The sequence below is a fragment of the Perca flavescens genome, chromosome 6 (genome assembly GCF_004354835.1).
Source record: "Perca flavescens isolate YP-PL-M2 chromosome 6, PFLA_1.0, whole genome shotgun sequence".
NCBI lineage: Eukaryota > Metazoa > Chordata > Actinopteri > Perciformes > Percidae > Perca > Perca flavescens.
In genome coordinates, this window is record NC_041336.1 from 11,878,949 (window position 1) to 11,896,571 (window position 17,623).

A 17,623-nucleotide genomic window follows, 5' to 3' on the forward strand; every position below is an offset into this window, starting at 1 on the left:
AAACTAATGAGTGCTTTGCATGGAATATCGCAAGGCCTATTCTGCCCTCTGCTGTACAACACTGAAACGCCTCTTTACGTTGTTTTCTGTGTTGTATTGTATAATCAGCAGATTAATTGATAATGAAAATAATTGTTACTTGCAGCCCTATTCTTAAACTCTTAACAAGTCATAGATATGTGAGTGTAGAAGTATGCCTGTGAAAATGTGCACTTGTACTTGTGAAATGCTGTATTGTCAACACATCCGCTACCAAGGTGTGTTTGGGGAGGGTGGGTGAAGGGAATCGGGTAAGGGTGAGGGTATTGTAATGCAATGTGTAAACTGTATTGTACCACTCCTCAAAAGTAATGGTGAACAAGGTTTTTTTGGACAAAGTTTACCGTGCATGCCTTTTGCAACAGTTCGAGCAGGATGCTGTTACAGCGGATGTCAGCAGCAGGTGCAACTGACACAGATATTTATTTCAGATTTTTATGAGTCTCTTCTTGATTGTTTGAGTCATTGTCCATTTGCTGTATCAATGTTCAGTTAGGCCTTGAAGGGGTTATCCTTGGCCAGTTTTCCACATAGCTGGATCTCTCTACAATCTCAATGTAAAACAATAAATTTAGTAATTAAAGACAAAAGGCTTAATAATTGTCATGTGACATGTGTTTTTCATTTAATTGTTACACAGTTAATGCATGCATACAAAGTAAAACACTTTATTTCTGTGTTGGATTTTAGTTTTTATTTAGACATTAGAAATCTTCCATATTTTCTTATCAGTTCGTGCATTATTGGCATTTGGCCCTCAACAAGAGTTCAAACAGAGACAATGTTTGTTTAGTAGGACTTTGTTTTATAGCAGTCATGGTAATAGCTAAGGCAGCAGATGTGCAGCAGTGGACTCTGTGTTGAAAACAAATTTGAACACTGATTGAACTCATTCACTTCAGACGTAGGGCTGATATCTGAGGTAGATGTCAGAGGAAAGTGAGGTTAGTTAAAGCAAGAAGCTCCAACATCAGATCTTTTTAATTAGAATTTTTGTGTAGGAGTCCACTCTGTAACTAACAGTGTGGTTTCCTGAAGAAAAGCAATAGTATAATTTTAGAAGGAGGGTGGGATGACGATGTGTGATTTCAACATTCAGGAAGGTTCTGGGAGAGCGGGAGTTAGTCCTACGGTATAATAGTCCTCCAGGCATATTTGTCTGTCCACAAAAGCAAGCATTAGTGAAATACAGATGTAATTGCTGTATTGATCTGTGAACATGTTGTATCCCCTACATCAGTATCTCTTTTTTGTCCCAGCAGTCTTTACATGCCACAATAGGCTCTGTGATTAACTGTATGATAGAGCTGATTCCTCTACATAAAGGACAGACATGGGAGCATGTAGCAGCCACACGTTTTATTGTGGAATGTAACAGATCTAAAATAATATATAATATAATATAATATAATAATATCTTGAAGTTTGTTAATATAATCAGACAATCTTTAATTAATTTAACTTCTGTTATATTTATGTGCAGCAGTCTGACCTAAAATTAGAGCTTAGAGGCCTTTTTGTAGGCTCTCGGTGTATTAGGAGTACAACAATATGATTAACAAAAGGTTGCCAGCAAGAACAAATGGATTTTCAATTTACATGGAGCTTAAAGGTGGATTGACTCACTTGTGTAAGGGCAAGGATGGATTCCATGAGGGGGGGGGGAGGGAGAATTGCCTTCAATCAATAAGTCGCCTTCTCCCAGCCTCTGAGCCTTTATCTGTTTCCTCAGATCGAACCCGAGTTTATATTGATCTGTGTGAGTGACAGATGGGCTTGTATCCAGGCGGTCTGTTGGCCTTTTGCTGCTGGAGTCACTGTTGCGCATACAGATCGTTGGTGCGTGACTCAGACTGGTCAAAGTTCAGTGTTATAGATCATAAGACACCTGTAGCCTACACAGCAACTCAAGAAAAGGAGGGTAAGGAGAGGAAGAGAAAGTGTTGGTCCATGAAAATCTTGTGAAAATCTTTCTGCTTTTAAAAGTGCCTCCTTAATAATAAATGCCCACCCTTCAGGAGATGGAACCAGGAGGTGCTATCTTTACTTCAGCTAGAAAAGTTTAGACATACACTGAAAGGTTCTTGTGACACATTCAATAGAGTGTGGACTCCCTTCATCGAATATGTGAAGGAGTTGAATCTCTAACAGCTCATGTTATCTAAGCGCTCTCTTTAGTCAACTGTATGACTAGCCCATTGATATACCTCTGTAGAATTGCATCTTGTTTTATTTTATTGATTTTTATTTTTTTTGCATTCTTGGCTCCATGGGAGGGTGTATGGAGAGGGAGAAGGGGAGGGCACCAATGTGGGACTATGTCTTGAGTTTGTATATTTGTATATGTATGTATGTATGTATGTATGTATGTATGTTCATTTCTGTATATTGAAAACGCCTAAAATAAAGTTATAAAAAAATAAAATAAAATGCCTCCTTAATCATTCCCAACTGAAACATGTTGTAATTCAAACAAGGACCTTTAACCCAATGTTCAAGGTACAGCACAAGATAAGCAGAGAACAGTCAGCGAAGAGGAACCGAAAGCAGTTCTGTCACTTTTATTTTCCACGAAACCGTCCTTAAAATGAACTAAGGAAGCACTTTCCCTCTGCCCCTGCGCTCCCTTGACTGCTTTAGCCCAAGTGATGCGTTAGTATGTCACTAAACGCCATGTTCTCTGTGACCTGGAAACATCTGGAGGGGGAACGGGGAAGGCCACCTTCACAACAAAACTAGAGACTGTTAAAGTACAGTGTATGCTGACGTTCTGGGTTGTGTTACTTCATCACAAAAAAATCCCTGAAGGCCAAATTGAGACACAAAGAATAACTGACATTGCTGAAATTTCAGTCTCAGTATGAAAAGTATGTGTTAGCGACGTGATGGATGGCAGGATGCAGCCTTCGGCCCTTTTGGTAGTTCCACGGGCCAGGCTCAAGAATAAATATGACTGTGCTTTCTGTATTAGGATATAATCGTTTTGATGCTGATATTGTTTTAAAGACTTGTAACATAATCAGTCTGTGATGTGAGCATTTGTCATGGCTGCAATGTTCACCTTCACCCAATCTTAGGCTGTGGCAGTCAGAGCAGAAGTGCATTCATGCAATATTCACAACTTCAGAAGGAAAAGGAGGCACACTCTTACTCCTACTCTTTAAAGACACAGATTATTTTGTAGACGCATTGGAGAGAAAACTGTCTATGAGATTCCCAAAAAATACAGTATATCTTCACGCTGATCGCTGATGTTATCTCATTAGTTTACTAAACAATGCTTACACTGAGCAAATCTTCATCAGGATATAATTGTATCAAGCACGTGTAAACACACCCCATCCTGACATTCAAATCAACGCAGTTTCGAGGGAAATTTTAATAGGTGATAACGTGGGCACGCACCAACTTTCTGTCTCCTGTTTAGGGGCCTCTGGCAATATCCCACGATCAAGCATCCATTACACAAGGAAAACATTTGTCAATCCTGCCCACATTTATTTTCCCATGGGAGTCAAATCTGGCATGACGGGTACTAAATCCTGTATCTCCCACTAACAGCTTTCTCTTTATGAAGCAATCCTTCATTACACTGATGTAATACTGAGGTGTGGATATACAGAAAATGAGAGCAAATATCTGTAAGCACATGAAATCCGTTTTCTTTATGCGACTACTTACAACTAAAACGGTTCCCCAAAACTAACTATATCGTACAGCTTGTGCAATTAAATAATTGGCATTAAATCCTGGTCTAGGCAGGTCATCAACATTTTTCCTGGCTTTATTTAAAGCTCTGCCAAAAATAAGTCTTGTATTTCAGGCTGAGCGTCTTTATTTTCCTCTGTAAAGTTCTGTCCTATGAACATGTCTCTTCATCTCTTTGCATTATAATACTCTGTCTTTTCTTAGTTTATGATATAAAACTATACAAATATCCTCTTATGTAGTTAAGTTTTTCAGTTTCTCTTTATTTTTTTCTGTCTCAATTAGTGCCATTGATGTTTTCAAACACCGACCCTGTCCGAAAATGCTTCGTATATTCTACCATGGGATGAGCCACCGCGGGCTTTTCCTGTGAGCTGAAGAGACATCTTGTGGTGAGGAGGAAACACTAGACCTTGGCCAGGGTCAAAAAGATAAAACACGGTCAATAGCTTCCTCCAACCAGGAAGCCATTCATCATTTCAGCTTCTAGACACAAACAACAAAGACGGCACAACCTCAGTGACAGGATTTTGTTATTAGATTTAGTGCCATGAGACAAAACAGTCAAGAACTTCACATAAAATGACATCAATGTCAAAAAAAAACAAACATTAAAAGCTATTGTTTTATCATTTTTTTTTACAGAATATAGATTTATGACGCAGCTGCAATTCACAGATAATGCTTGACGTTTTACTTTCTTGCGTTGAAAAGAAAATCATCAGCAAGGACTGAAAGTTACATTTAGATCCAGAACATCTTACAATGAGTGCATACAGTATATTTATACTATTGGTGATATTGTAGGAATCAAAGCTCCTGATACTGGAATTATTAGTGTCCAAATGAGTGCTTCAAAAAGCAGACATAATACTTTCAAGCAACTCGGTATAACACAAAATCATGAAAAAAATCAGTTCAGCTTGTCCAACATGCTGAGTGGATGCATGCTAAGTAAAGCCAGAGAAAACAGCTTGATGCACACAAAGCTTTCCTCAGCTGGCTGTCATTATCGCAAATATTTTACCCATGTTTCTACCTGGTGAGTCTGAAACAACAAAGGCAAAACTTTTCTACAAATTCAACACTTTTCCATTGATGCTGGAGCCAGAGCTTCTTCAAAGACTATGTTGTTTGCTTGGTTCCAACTTCCAGGCTCCAAATGTCGGGGCACTGATGCGTTTTCATTTTCTCTGCCAACATAAAAGAAATCCAGCTCTTTAGAAAAATCTGTCTGGAAAACAAACACCCAAAGAAAACAAAGCGTGGTCCTCCAGCTGAGTGACGTCACATTCAGGCCTCTACAGCGTGTGTTTACCAGCATCGGCCTGTACCACCCATCACGCCACATACTGTTGAGTCCCTGCGAAAGCTACTCTCAACTTTCTGATGGTTATAAGTGTGAGATCTGACAGAGGGACGACACAGGAACAAGGCGTTGGCGGACGTGCTCGCCTAACCCTCCTCTGCTCGGCTGGCCAGTATCAATTTTCTGCAGACATCCTTCCCTCCTCTTCCTGTTCCCGCCTCTTTATGATCCATATAGGAGCACGGTTGACAGTGACATCGGGCTGCGTGTGTCACGGCCTGCTTAATAAAGCACAAAGGCCATGAGTGAGCTCTGACTGTCATGGTGTGTACTCCAAACACAGACTTGTCTTTCACTGGGTGGCACTGTGACGGACTGAGTGCTGCCCCTGCAGGGCAAATGTCATCCCTATTTGCAATGCTTGAATCCAGCAACCAATAGGTTTCCATCACTAATTATCTGCTTCTGAGTGAAGTAGGTCAACATTCACAAAATCCTCTCAAAAGCCTTTTCTTAAAAAAAGTATTTTTCAGAAAACAAGTCTCTGCATGCATGTCTAAATAATGTTTTATTTTGTTATGTAGGGTACTAACTTGCTTTGGATCCCAACTTGTTGCAAACAGAGGGAGCTGAATTAGGCTTTCGAGCATGCACAGTGTCACAGAAGTTAGAGGAACCAGTGCAGTGGCCATGGCAACCTTATTCGAGCCACAACAAGAGGGGTTTTGTCCTCATGGGTCGCTTTGCTGAACCCTACTGCGACTGGACTCCTTTTTAATTCTCTTTCCCTCTCTCTTTGTCTGTCTGTTTCTCTTTCTCGCACATGAACATATATATACACACACACACACACACACACACACACACAGAAACCAATCTTTTAAAAAAAACATTTTCCCAGGGTGCATGGTGTCCCTGCATGGGGAGTGTTTACAGGATGTTATCTGTGTCAGTGCCGGCCCCTCATCCCTCTGAGTGGGTTTCTGAGGAATGCTGGAACAGGATGGAGGAGTTCCAAAGGGGGAGTGACGAGAGAGAGACAGACAGATACTGGGAGAGAGAAAGGGAGAGAGAGAGAGAGAAAGAGGGAGAGAGTAGAGAGAGAGAGAGAGTCTATATATACATCCCAAAGAGGCTGGTGCTCACAGGCACAGCTGGACTACCGGATAACTGGACTGCAGCCTGCTGGATATTTAGCTACAAAGGTGAGTTCTTCTTTGTCTGCTCTAATTCTTTACTCAGCATCTCCATCATCTATTTCACCACTTTAACATCATGTTTAACGTTAGTTTTCTATAAAAGAAAAAAGAAAAATAAGGAAGGAAAGAAAGAAAGAAAGAAAGAAAGAAAGAAAGAAAGAAAGAAAGAAAGAAAGAAAGAAAGAAAAACTCAATATTCAGTTTTGTTTGTTCAGTTATTCTCACTATTAATAACGCTGGTCCTCATTAGAAACTATGAGAAACTGGATTTTTCTTTTCTTTAAAAAAAAAAAAAGTCATCTATTTCCTAAAAATGTTCTTTCTGCGGAAAAACAGCCAGATTTAAGTGACGTGCAAGAGGTAGAGATGAGTTATTTGGGGGAAGTAGTCTTGTTAAGGATTCACGTATGTGGTTCCTATAAAAGCTCTGTAGCTGTTGACCAGTGTTTGATCAAGACTCGCCTTTTTTCCTTCCAGAGAAATATATTTCACTTTTTGTTGCTAAAGGAAGACAAACCTTTTCTATTTTTTGGGGTTTAACAAGTAAGATATTTTCAAACACAAACCAAGATAATTACTCAGTAAGTATAACAGTTATTTTCTCTATTTAAATTGGAATGGAATTTTAAATCTGTTATGTAATCACAAATTCAAATTTTGAATGGTGCACTATTTTGTTATTTTCATCACATAGAAATGTGAGGGGGGAAAAAAAAGTAAAAACACTGATGGCATGTGGCTGAATAAAGTAATTCTAATTAGCTCGGTGATAGGAAAAGCTGTAAAATGACACCACTGATCTCATCACTGCAGCAATTGGTGAGCCTATTTTCTGTGCTTACACATATAAACCTGTATTTGTCTGTTTTTTTCATACCAAAACCTCAAGAAAGCCACATTTGTATGTTTTTGGTTTTAATTACATTGAGGCTGTAATGATTAGGGAAGTGTGATTGCATTATTTGACAAGTGCATTGGTGGGGATTTTCTTCTCTCAGACCTGGGTGTGCCTTTTTGCTAAACTGGATATCTAACTCATATAGGGAATGAGTTAGATCATCTCTCTGGTGTATTTTACATTGAAAACCACACTATCGTTAAATCACCCTCTTTTACCATGTTGTGAACATCTGTGTTTGCTTTGGGTCTTGGCTATTGTTAAAGCAGTTTAAAAAAAAAGACATCCCAAAGGGCCAATACTGCAATGTTGCACAATACTCGTACACGTCATAATTCATGAGTACACACATCATGTTTGATATTTATTCTGAATTGCCATCCATGTGTGCCTCGTTTGTGTACTTTCTTGAGCTTTTTCCTGATATGTGTCAATGCCACCAAGGCTTAAAAACGAGTCCCTGTCATTAGCTGAGGCTCTGAGGGTGCGGTTTGAAACTGGATGCCTACATGTGCAGACATGACCTGCCGTTTCTTTTATTGTAGGGTTATGTTTGTCAGGGAAATGTCCTGTGAGAGAAAAAAAAATACAAAATGTCAGCTCATTACATTTGCTTTGCCAAATGTAACTGAAAAAAGGAAAAAGGAGCGGCCATATATTTTTTTTCTGAAGTGTCTTTAAATCCCACTATAATGAACTTTACAAGGGTTTCATGTTTCTTCTTGTTTCAGGCACCAGCAAAGCCTCTGGCAGTGGAAAACACATTCAGTTAGTTAGTCTGAAATAAATAATACAAAGATGAACAGTGTGGCAGACTGGCTCGTGCAGAACAGGGACAAGATCGAGAAAGGTGTGGAGATCATGGGGCAAGCCTCCGAGGTGCTCGCTGCCACCGTGGGCCAGCTTCACCCTGTCTTGGAGGCTGTGTTCATGGCTTCAGCCGAGATACTCAGCAACCCGGACAGCAAAGAGGCTCGCTACCTGACTCAGCAGTTCGAACTGGTCAACCAGAAACTCGAAGGAATCCAAGATGAGATTGATCAAATTGCCCGGGAGCTGCAGAGGACGTCGATGAACAAGCAGAACTTCGATCGAGAGGCACAGATGCTGAGCCAGTACGAAAAGTTCCAGGACTTTGTCAACGCCAAGCCAAAGTTCAAAGAGAAGAAGATGGAGAAGTTCATTAGCCATTACGAGAACACCGATGCCGACTTGAACTTGGACGCACTCTACAATGCTGTCACCGGGGAGAGCACCTCAGGAGACCCGATGCTGGAAACGGTATTGGCCACAGAGCAGAGAAGCAGAAGGGCAGTTGAGGATTTCTGCGCCCGGCTGAAGAAGCTTTTTGTGGTGGGCATTATCGCCGTCATGGGCCATTCCGCCCTCAAGGAAGGAGCGGTGGGGGAGGAGATGGTGAAGAAGTGGCAGGGCCGGATGGAGGATGTAGAGAATCGAATGAAAGCAGCTGTGGATGACTGTACCGAGAACTTTGCCGTTCAAGCCAAGTTAGACATGGAGCACCTGCTTCAGGAGAATCCCGGCACTGTCGACCGCGAGTTCACCAAATCCCTTCTGGAATCGCTCGTTAAGAAATACGACTGGGTGAACTGGTCCATCAGGGCCTTCGGCAACAGGGAGCGCATTTTCTTTTTCAACTGGCTGGCAGGAAAGAAGTGCCACGGAAGTGGAGGAGCCAATTGGTTTGACATTTTGACCAAGAGCAAGATCAAAGTGGTGGTCTCTTTCTGTGTCGACCCCAAGCCCATTAACAAGAGTCAGATCCAGGAGCAGATTGAGAGTCAGAAGATGAAGGGGGACATGATGGCAGTCGCTCTGGCTTTGAATAAGAGCTTCCCCAACTGCCTGGTCCATGCTGTCAGCCATTACAAGGAGGTGGTGGAGACCAACAACTTCCATGAGGATTGTTACTACTATGGAAAACACAAAAGAGCCTACCTGTGCATCCACTCCGAGTAGGCTCGCAGAAATAGTGCAGCCGCATGCATCCGCAAGAAATGAGCTACACATAAATTGATGAATGTCTTTACCAGAGACTTGCGAAATTGTTTTTCATTAAATATAGAAAAGTATTCATAAATAGTGTCTGTATCAATGCATAATCTGCTCTTTAGGAGATCTGGTATGTGATTTATTGTCTTAATTGTAACGATTTTTTATTCGTTTACATATATAGCTTTCATCTCTTGATGATACAGCAGCTTCAGGGTGTTTTTTCAGAGTCGTTCATCTCCATGCCAGCTTCGACTTAATGTTATGAAATTTATAATGATTCTGTCCTCATTGGATTATTATAAGGGTTGGGCAATATGAGGATTTTAGTCTGTTATAGCAGCCAGAGACTTTACCATACCAAGGCACCCTTCCCCTTTAATCCCTTTAACATCTCAGACCATTGTGGGCAGTGCTCAACATTTAAAGGAACATTTCGACATTTTGGGAAAAAGCGATCACTCACTCGCTTTCTTGCCAAGAGTAAGATAAGAAAATCGATACCACTCTCGGCTCTATCTGTAAAGTTTGAGGCTACAGCCAGGAGAGAATTAGCTTAACTTAAGCATAACTTGAAACAGGAAGTGTAAAAACATCAATTTGCAGGTTATGTGCCGGACCGATCATGGATCTCAACAGTAAAACCGCAAAGTACACTTAGCTTTATATGGCAAACAGGATATAACTTTTAGTTTAGTAGGATTTTATCACCTTTGGACAGAGCCAGGCTAGCTGCTTTCTGACTTTATGCTAAGCTAAGTACACCGTCACCTGGCTGGAGCTTCATGTTTAGCATACAGACATGATAGTGGTATCATTCTTCTCATAACTCTGTGATATGGTCAAAAGCCCCCGCATTTATATCACAAAGAAATAAATGAGATATACTGTGGTGGCGGATCATATCAATATATATTCATATTTTTTGCTGCTTTTGGTGCAATATATTGCTACAGGGCAAACGTCCAAAAATCCTTATTCCACAATCAATTCATCACGATACTTATGTATATTTTACTTTATTTTGTAATAAACAAAAAAATATGAGTGATTTTGTCATCATTGGTCATCATTAGTTATTTAAAAGCACTTTTGGAGTTACTACAATAATTGAAAATCCTGACTAATTATGAAGCATAGTGTTCTGCTGACTCAAAACAAATCTCCTTCAACAGTAGGCTAATAATGTTTTAATGTCATTGTTTATCAAATGGGTGGAGGTTGATCTGTAATAATATTGCCACAGCAACAACCTATTATGTTCACAACTTCTTTTTTCCTCTACCACCCAAGTTTTATTTTTTTCTGTCTGGTCTGACTGGGTGTGCCTCTCCTCTGTAACATGAGAGCCACATGACCAATAGGAAGACAAACAGTCTGGAAGTTAGCGTATTTCTTCCGCAAACTTTTTAAGGTGAGTCCATTTCTGTTCAGAATATTTCATAGTGGACAGGTTTATATTGGTTAACTGCGATAGTATCCTAGTGATAAGACACTTTAATAGCAAATGATCGATTCAAATGTATCGACTCCATTCCAGTGTCTCGTTACATAATGGAGTATTTTTTCCTCTTGGACCCACCGTAGTGCTGTTAAAAAAGGGTCAAATACGCATATTTTGTTAACGCAGCTTTCATTTAATAAAGTGAAGTGGGTGATTAGATGAATCTGCGAAATTTAATGCAGCTTAAACCAAAAATAAGTTTCGACTTTTATGGGCGTTGGTTGCCAGATCTGCCGCTTCACTTCTTCCAGGAAGTGTCAAACTTTTTAAAGGCGTTATCCACTTGTGTTGCGCTGTAACACACACACACACAAAAAACTAATCTGTGGCGTTAACCTGCGATGTTTGTTTGGCTCTCTGTCCTTCGGCTGTAAAATGATACAATTAGAGAGCCTGTACACGGACTGATCAATACATTCTCCATTAAGAGGGCGCATTAACAGAGCGTTTAGTTCTCTCAGTGGTCACACTACTGTAAGTGGTCAGCTGGCAGAGGGCTTGGTCATCTTTGTGTTTCAGTAGGAAGCTCTGCCACATAACATACATGAATCATGAACTATTTGAACAGATAACAACATGCACATATGTTTCACTTCGCTTTTTTTTTTTTATCATAATCGCAAATGCTGTTAAATATTTCCAGTGTAGCTTAGGCTAGGCCTACTGTTGTTCAGCACATTACATAAAACTATTTATTACCAGTTTGAACGAAAACAAAGCGCAAATACCACAATGTAAACATACAACATAAAAGTACTATCAGCTAAATGCATTTAAAGTAGATCAAAAGTACTCGTCTTGCAGAAAAATGTTCTCGACTGACATATTATTGCATTATTAGATACTGATGCATGATGATTACTGTTGGGAGATAATTAATGTGGTAGGAAACGAGAAAAAACTAAAACAAAAGTTCTACTTCTCAAATCTCTATTTATTTTTTTGGGACTTTTTTACTAATATTTGGGTTTTTATAAAATATAGGTAACCATTTGCTCCTCGAACAGTTATTTAAATTAAACCGTCTGACAAGTGTGTTAGTTTTCATACCTGAAATATAACAAGGTGTCACAAGCATATATATAGGTCACAAGCTTAAATGGTTGGAAATCATTAGTAACGGTGCATTTTATTTTACATGGTTATCTTTCTTCATGTAAAATCTAACTATATAGCTGTCAAATAAATGCAGTGGAGTAAAGAGTACAATGTTTCCCTCTGAAATAATGTAGCATAACATGGAAATACTCAGGTTAAGTGCATCAAGGTTGTACTTCAGTACAGTAAATGTACTTTGTTACTTTCCAGCACTGTATATTACTGGGCATAGGTGGAAATATTAGTTTACAAAAACAAAACTTGTTATGCTTGTCTGTTAGCCTGGACTTCATATCTCTGGTGAGATGCACCTGCAGCTCTCTGTCTCTGAAAATATGATTTCTTTAAGCACTTTTATGTTTAAATTGTGTGTGTGATGGTGCTTCACATGCACTCAGACTGCAGTAACACAACCCCTGGGACCCTGAGAGAGAGAGAGAGAGAGAGAGAGAGAGAGAGAGAGAGAGAGAGAGAGACCATCAGTGGAAAACAGGAATCACAGTTTTAGCTCAGTCAAATCAAATCAGATACAGTAACTATAAATGTTCTAACATCCTGCTGGAATTTCCTTTTCTCTGTGGTGTTTGTTATCAAGTCTAGTTTAAGGTAATTATGCAGATATATGCTGGTATTTATAACACAATTGAACAATTTTTAGAATATTGTGCTTGACATTTAAAGGATGCTTTAAAGAAATAGTTCGATAATTAAAAAAAACAACAACAAAAAAACGCTTATTGGCTTTCTTCCCAAGAGAAGATAAAAACATTGCTACCACTCTCAGGCTGAGAAGTGAGTGTTATATCTTCTCACTGCAATCTTCTGCAGTCTAGCTACTGTAGATGAAGATAAACCCCACAGAGCAGACCTCAGCAGAGGGACAAACAAGCTGACAGATTATTTTCCATTGTCTTGTTGCCGTGGTAACTTGCTGAGTTTCACTGGAAAACGCACCCTTGCCCAGCAAGTTTAACCTCTTACACTTAATCACTTCCCACGCCTGCTGCTCCATTATTGACTGGGCTGGCTGAGGGAGAAACAGCACTGCTGCTTCTCCTCCAGCCACAACTTAAAAAAAAAACTGAACATGAACACCTCTCAGAAAGCCAGAAACATGAATTAAAACATGTGATGATGACAGCTAAAGCTGCTACGTAGACAATGAATTAGAGACGTAGTTTGTGAAGCCAGTGGATGACTAGCATCATTTTGCACCAAAATTGGATTTTCTCCCAAATTACACATTTCCATTTTTGCAAAAGGGCATGTCTGAACATGCCCAGAGAATAAATGTGGGTTGCTCTTACAGTCAGCTTTTTCTCTGTTTCCTGGCCTTCGGGAGGAGGTGTTTGTGTAAAATAAGATTTTCCAAATCCAGTGGACCTCTTGTTTTTTAAGTGCAAAGCACACAGCAGGAATTAATTTCCTTCATAGCGATAATCACTTAGAATCACCTAAGACTTCCTTTTTCACCTTTAGGCTAGTGTTATTATGTAATATGATTTTGAAAACATTAAATTGCAACAGACTGTTTAAGAAAATAATCCTAATTAAAAATCCGCTTAATAATCTTTCCCAGCCCTTTCTACCATTCAACATGGTTGTCATCTTTGGATGGAGTTTGCTCAGTTGTCACAAAAATCAATCTGTTGATGCGAGCTCAGTAGCTGTTATGACATCACCCATAGCATACGTGTTGTCTTAAAGTTAAAGCAAATATTTGACATTTTGACATATGCTTATTCACTTTGGTGCAGAGAGTTAAATGTTTCCAGTCTTCATGCTAATCCAAGCTAACTGGCTGCTGGCTGTAACGTCATATTGTAAGAATAGAAATTATAGTTGTATTGATTTTTTCATCTAACTTTGGTCAAGAAAGCAAAATGTCAAACTATTCCTTTAAGCATAACATTTCCTCATTGAGCTTGAGAATATTAGGCAGAGTGGCTGACAGGGAGTTAGGAGAGATAATGTAATTTATAATTCCAAGCACATTTCATTTTCTCCACACATTATTTTAATGTTGTCTATATTAAATGTGAGCCTTGTTCATGTCTTTACATTTTAACACTTGCCATTGTATAGGATAAATTATGCATTGCTTGTTTGAGATAAATAACAGCTAATCCCCTTTTGCTATTCTCATAATGCCCACAATGGAGACTTAAAAATGTCATTGAGTCTTTTAATGAAACTGTTGATTTTCCAGGTGTAAACTCACAAAAAAAAACATACACAATTCAACCCCTACCAGCCTTTTGTCACTGCTGAATTCTCTTTGCATTGTTGACTCATCGCTCACTGGGTGTGGCCAGCAGCCAGCACTGAACTCACTTGGCTGTTTCTTTCTTTCCTTATCAGTTTTTGCTGTGTTGTAAGAGGAGCAAGAGAGCAGGCCGCAGTCCAACAACACTGGAACAGAACTGTAAGTACATCAAGAAAACCCAACATTTGTTTCTGTCGGTAAAACTGAAATGTCTGATACTTTCTGCCTCATTTGTGTTCAGTTTTTCACCTGTATGCTTGTTCCTAGAATATCTTAAATATATCAAAACAGACTGTTTCTGACCATGTCAATATTTTCTTCTCTTGTTAGAATCAGTCTGAGATACAGCATCAGCGAAGATGGCAAACCAGCTACAGCAGCTTGTAGCGGACAAAAAGGATATGGTGGAGACTGTGATGGAATTGTTTGAACAGGGAGCTGAAGTGGTGGCCAGTATCGCCGGCGACCTTTTCCCCATTTTCTCCATCGCTGCTCCAATTGTTAAACTGGCTCTGGATAATGTGGAAAGCAAAGAAGCCGCGTTCATGAAGGAGCAGTTTCAGAAGGTGCGAGAGCGTCTGGAGGTGGTCTCGGAGGAGATTCAGCGGATCAACGATGAGATCAAGAAGAGCGGGTTGGATGCCGTGTATTTCCCAGTGGAGGAGAACATCACTAACCAGTTCAGGAAGTACATGGACATCCTCAACGCCAAACCCAAGTTCCGGGAGGTCAAGAAGAAACTTTTCTTGGAGCATTTTGCCAAGACCGGCGGTGACAAAAACCTTATCACCCTCTACAACTCTGTGACGGGAGATAACTTCTCTGGGGAATCTGTGCTGGAGATCACCCTGAACTACGAAGAGAAAAGTCGCCGGCCGGTGGAGGACTTCTGCGCCAGGCTGAAGAAGCTCTTCTGCATCGGGCTCATCGCACTTCTGGGCCACGCCGCTCTGAAGGGATACGATGAGGAGGACGCGCTTCTGAAAGACTGGGGTGAGAAGATGAATACTGTCCAGAATAAAATGAATGTCGTCATTGAAGACTGCATCGTCAGCTTCCCCAAGCAGGCCGAGATAGATTCCCGTCGTCTGGTGAGAGACGAGTCAAACTTAACCAACCAGCAGCTAGCTGATGCCATCATAGAGAAACTCAAGAAGAAGTATGACTGGGTTGGCTGGTCCGTGCGTATATTTAGGACCCCTTCAGGCCTGTTCGCCAACAAGAAGGATTACCACTGCCCGACAGGGAAGAGTCGCTTCCAGGTCCCTTCGTCAGATGAGAAACTCAATGTCTGGGTGTCCTACAGCTCTTCGCCTGAGCCTGTGGATAAGAATCACATCCAGCAGCTGATCCAGAGTCAGAAGAAAGTCTCGGTGGTCGGTGTAGCTGAGGACCTGTTTGAGAAGTTGCCCGGTCACTGCATGGTCCACACGGTCAAAACCAGCAAAGACCTGGCCTGCTCCTGGAGCTTCACAGATGAGCTCCACTACTGGGAGGAGCACAAAAACATCTATGTCTGCGCTCACTCTGCTTGAAGTTTTAAGACGCTGAAAAAACTCTCAAAAGTAAATCTATGATTGTAGGTTGCTTCATATTTACACGGATAATCACAGAGTTGATTGCTGCCTCCCTGTTTGGCCTGAGCAGTGAAATACTACACAGCATATTCCTTATTTGAACCTCTCTAGTAGTCGTTTTTTTTACAGAATTATTCCCTTTTTCTAAGAGTGTTTACTGTTACAGTAGCTTCTTGCCGTTGTGAAGGTGCATCATGTCAAGTCAAGTCAATTTTATTTAAATAGCCCAATATCCCAAATCACAAAGTTGCCTTAAGGGGGTTTACAATCTGTGCAGCATACGACCCCCCTCTGTCCTTAGACCCTCAATTTGGATAAGCAAAAAAAAACTTTAATGGGATAAAAAAAGCAAGACATCTCAGAAGGGATCCCTCTTCCAGGATGGACAGACATGCAATAGATTCTGTGTGTGTGTGTGTGTGTGTGTGTGTGTGTGTGTGTGTGTGTGTGTGTTTGTACTTTCCACAAGAAAGTAGCATAAACTAGATTCTTTAACTAAGAATAATGACCTTTTTCATCCAATGCAGCTGAGCTTTGTTTATTTCTCGGAACAGACAGAAGAGCTTTGCCCTTTTGTTTAGGCTTTATTCTATCACAGTGTCTCCTCTTTTTGTAATGAAATTGGTAAATAGTTTAACATAATTTGTTGCTGAAAAATTGTGGTATAAGATCAACAAATGTGTTTTTGTTTTTTTACATTTGCTGTAAATGTCAGGAGGACGGGGTTGTTTTGTTTTGGGAAAGTTGTCGATTAAGAATTCAGCTGTCATAAGGAGATTATGTGCTGCTGGTAGAGATAAGCGGTGACCTCGCCTTGTTGAGGACACATACACCAAAGCTGTGAGAGAAAAATGCCTGACTCCAGAGTCTGTGACAGAAACCTTCATTTTGATTTCACTTCTTGTACTCATCTGACAAAAATAACAAACCTTGTTACTGGCTGCTGTACAGCACAAACACAGCACAAGAGACAAGGCCTCAAACAGCATTTGCTGTGGTGACCCTGCCCTGAACATGCCGAGGCATAATGACAGCAGCACTTTGTTTACATACAGATGCCTATTCTTGTGTCACATCTTCACCTGTGTGGTTGTGCAACACATACTGGAAAGTTGTACCTGCTCAGTGGTTGAGGATTTACTTCTGTATAGAAATAAATTGTTGAATTTTGGACAATGTAAACCGTGGGTCTGGGATCTTTTGTTTATTTCTAGAGATTTTGATCAAAATTTGTATAATTTGACCATGATCAACACTACTTTGTCAGAACTGCAGTATGTCATGGAGACACTGCCGATAGACACCACTGACCTGTTTTAATTGTTTTAGATCATTTGTTCTTTATCGTAAACCGCTGTAATTTGTGTTTCTTCTTTGTTTGTGTGTGGTTTAAATGTTGTTATCACCTTTAAGTTAAATACATTTCTTTCTTTGAATTTCTTTTATTATTTGACCAAAACAAGCAACATATTTACTGTAGAATTATTGATTAAATCTTTTTTTTTATCTTGCACTCTTTTAGATATTTCTTTTTGGATTTTCAGTGTCTTAGATTCAAAATCCTGTTGGTAAACCGAGGCAATGATTGTATTAAATCTTCCAAATAAACTCAGTCATACACCATTTGCTTGTGATTTTTTGTGAATGAATTACAGTTTGTCTGGTTGTTATAACACACAAACCTCTGACTGTTTGGTTACAGGAATGACTGAAAAAATTAAGCAAATCTGCTTTGTATTTTCTGGGATAATTGGTTGTGTGGTGGGCCTACTAGGATCTCTGCTAGAAGTAAAACAAGACCTGTGAATTCATGAATGTATTGTTCAAAACAAGAACAATTACAACAGATATGGTGCTTATATTTGTGGTTACTCTTACCCTAATGTGTGTGCTGTGCATGCATCACACTAACAAAGATTTAGCTTTTACTTTATTGACTCTTGAAGGCTAAATATACAAATTTGGTATAAGTAGGCCTAGCACATATTTTCACGCCACTGAAGTGTAATTGA

The 17,623-nt window shown here is 39.9% G+C and overlaps 2 protein-coding genes across 3 annotated transcripts; both read left to right on the forward strand.

Moving 5' to 3' along the window:
* Positions 1 to 6,068: 6,068 nt before the first annotated feature.
* On the forward strand, positions 6,069 to 17,234 carry rpz4 (rapunzel 4). Of its 2 annotated transcripts, none has more exons than XM_028580118.1 (3): positions 6,069 to 6,261; positions 14,130 to 14,193; positions 14,365 to 17,234. In XM_028580118.1, exon 3 carries the CDS (start codon positions 14,394 to 14,396, stop codon positions 15,567 to 15,569), a length of 1,176 nt encoding a protein of 391 aa, XP_028435919.1. In that variant the 5' UTR covers positions 6,069 to 6,261; positions 14,130 to 14,193; positions 14,365 to 14,393; the 3' UTR covers positions 15,570 to 17,234. The 2 variants fall into 2 exon arrangements, with proteins under 2 accessions (XP_028435919.1, XP_028435918.1); XM_028580117.1 differs by lacking the exon at positions 6,069 to 6,261 and adding an exon at positions 10,294 to 10,580.
* On the forward strand, positions 6,299 to 10,213 carry rpz5 (rapunzel 5). The gene is made up of 2 exons (XM_028580116.1): positions 6,299 to 6,836; positions 7,885 to 10,213. Exon 2 carries the CDS (start codon positions 7,952 to 7,954, stop codon positions 9,131 to 9,133), a length of 1,182 nt encoding a protein of 393 aa, XP_028435917.1. The 5' UTR covers positions 6,299 to 6,836; positions 7,885 to 7,951; the 3' UTR covers positions 9,134 to 10,213.
* Positions 17,235 to 17,623: the final 389 nt, after the last annotated feature.

Bases quoted from the DNA above. Each gene is read 5' to 3' on its own strand.
- rpz5 (XM_028580116.1), top strand. From the start codon at position 7,952: ATGAACAGTGTGGCAGACTGGCTCGTGCAGAACAGGGACAAGATCGAG.
- rpz4 (XM_028580118.1), top strand. From the start codon at position 14,394: ATGGCAAACCAGCTACAGCAGCTTGTAGCGGACAAAAAGGATATGGTG.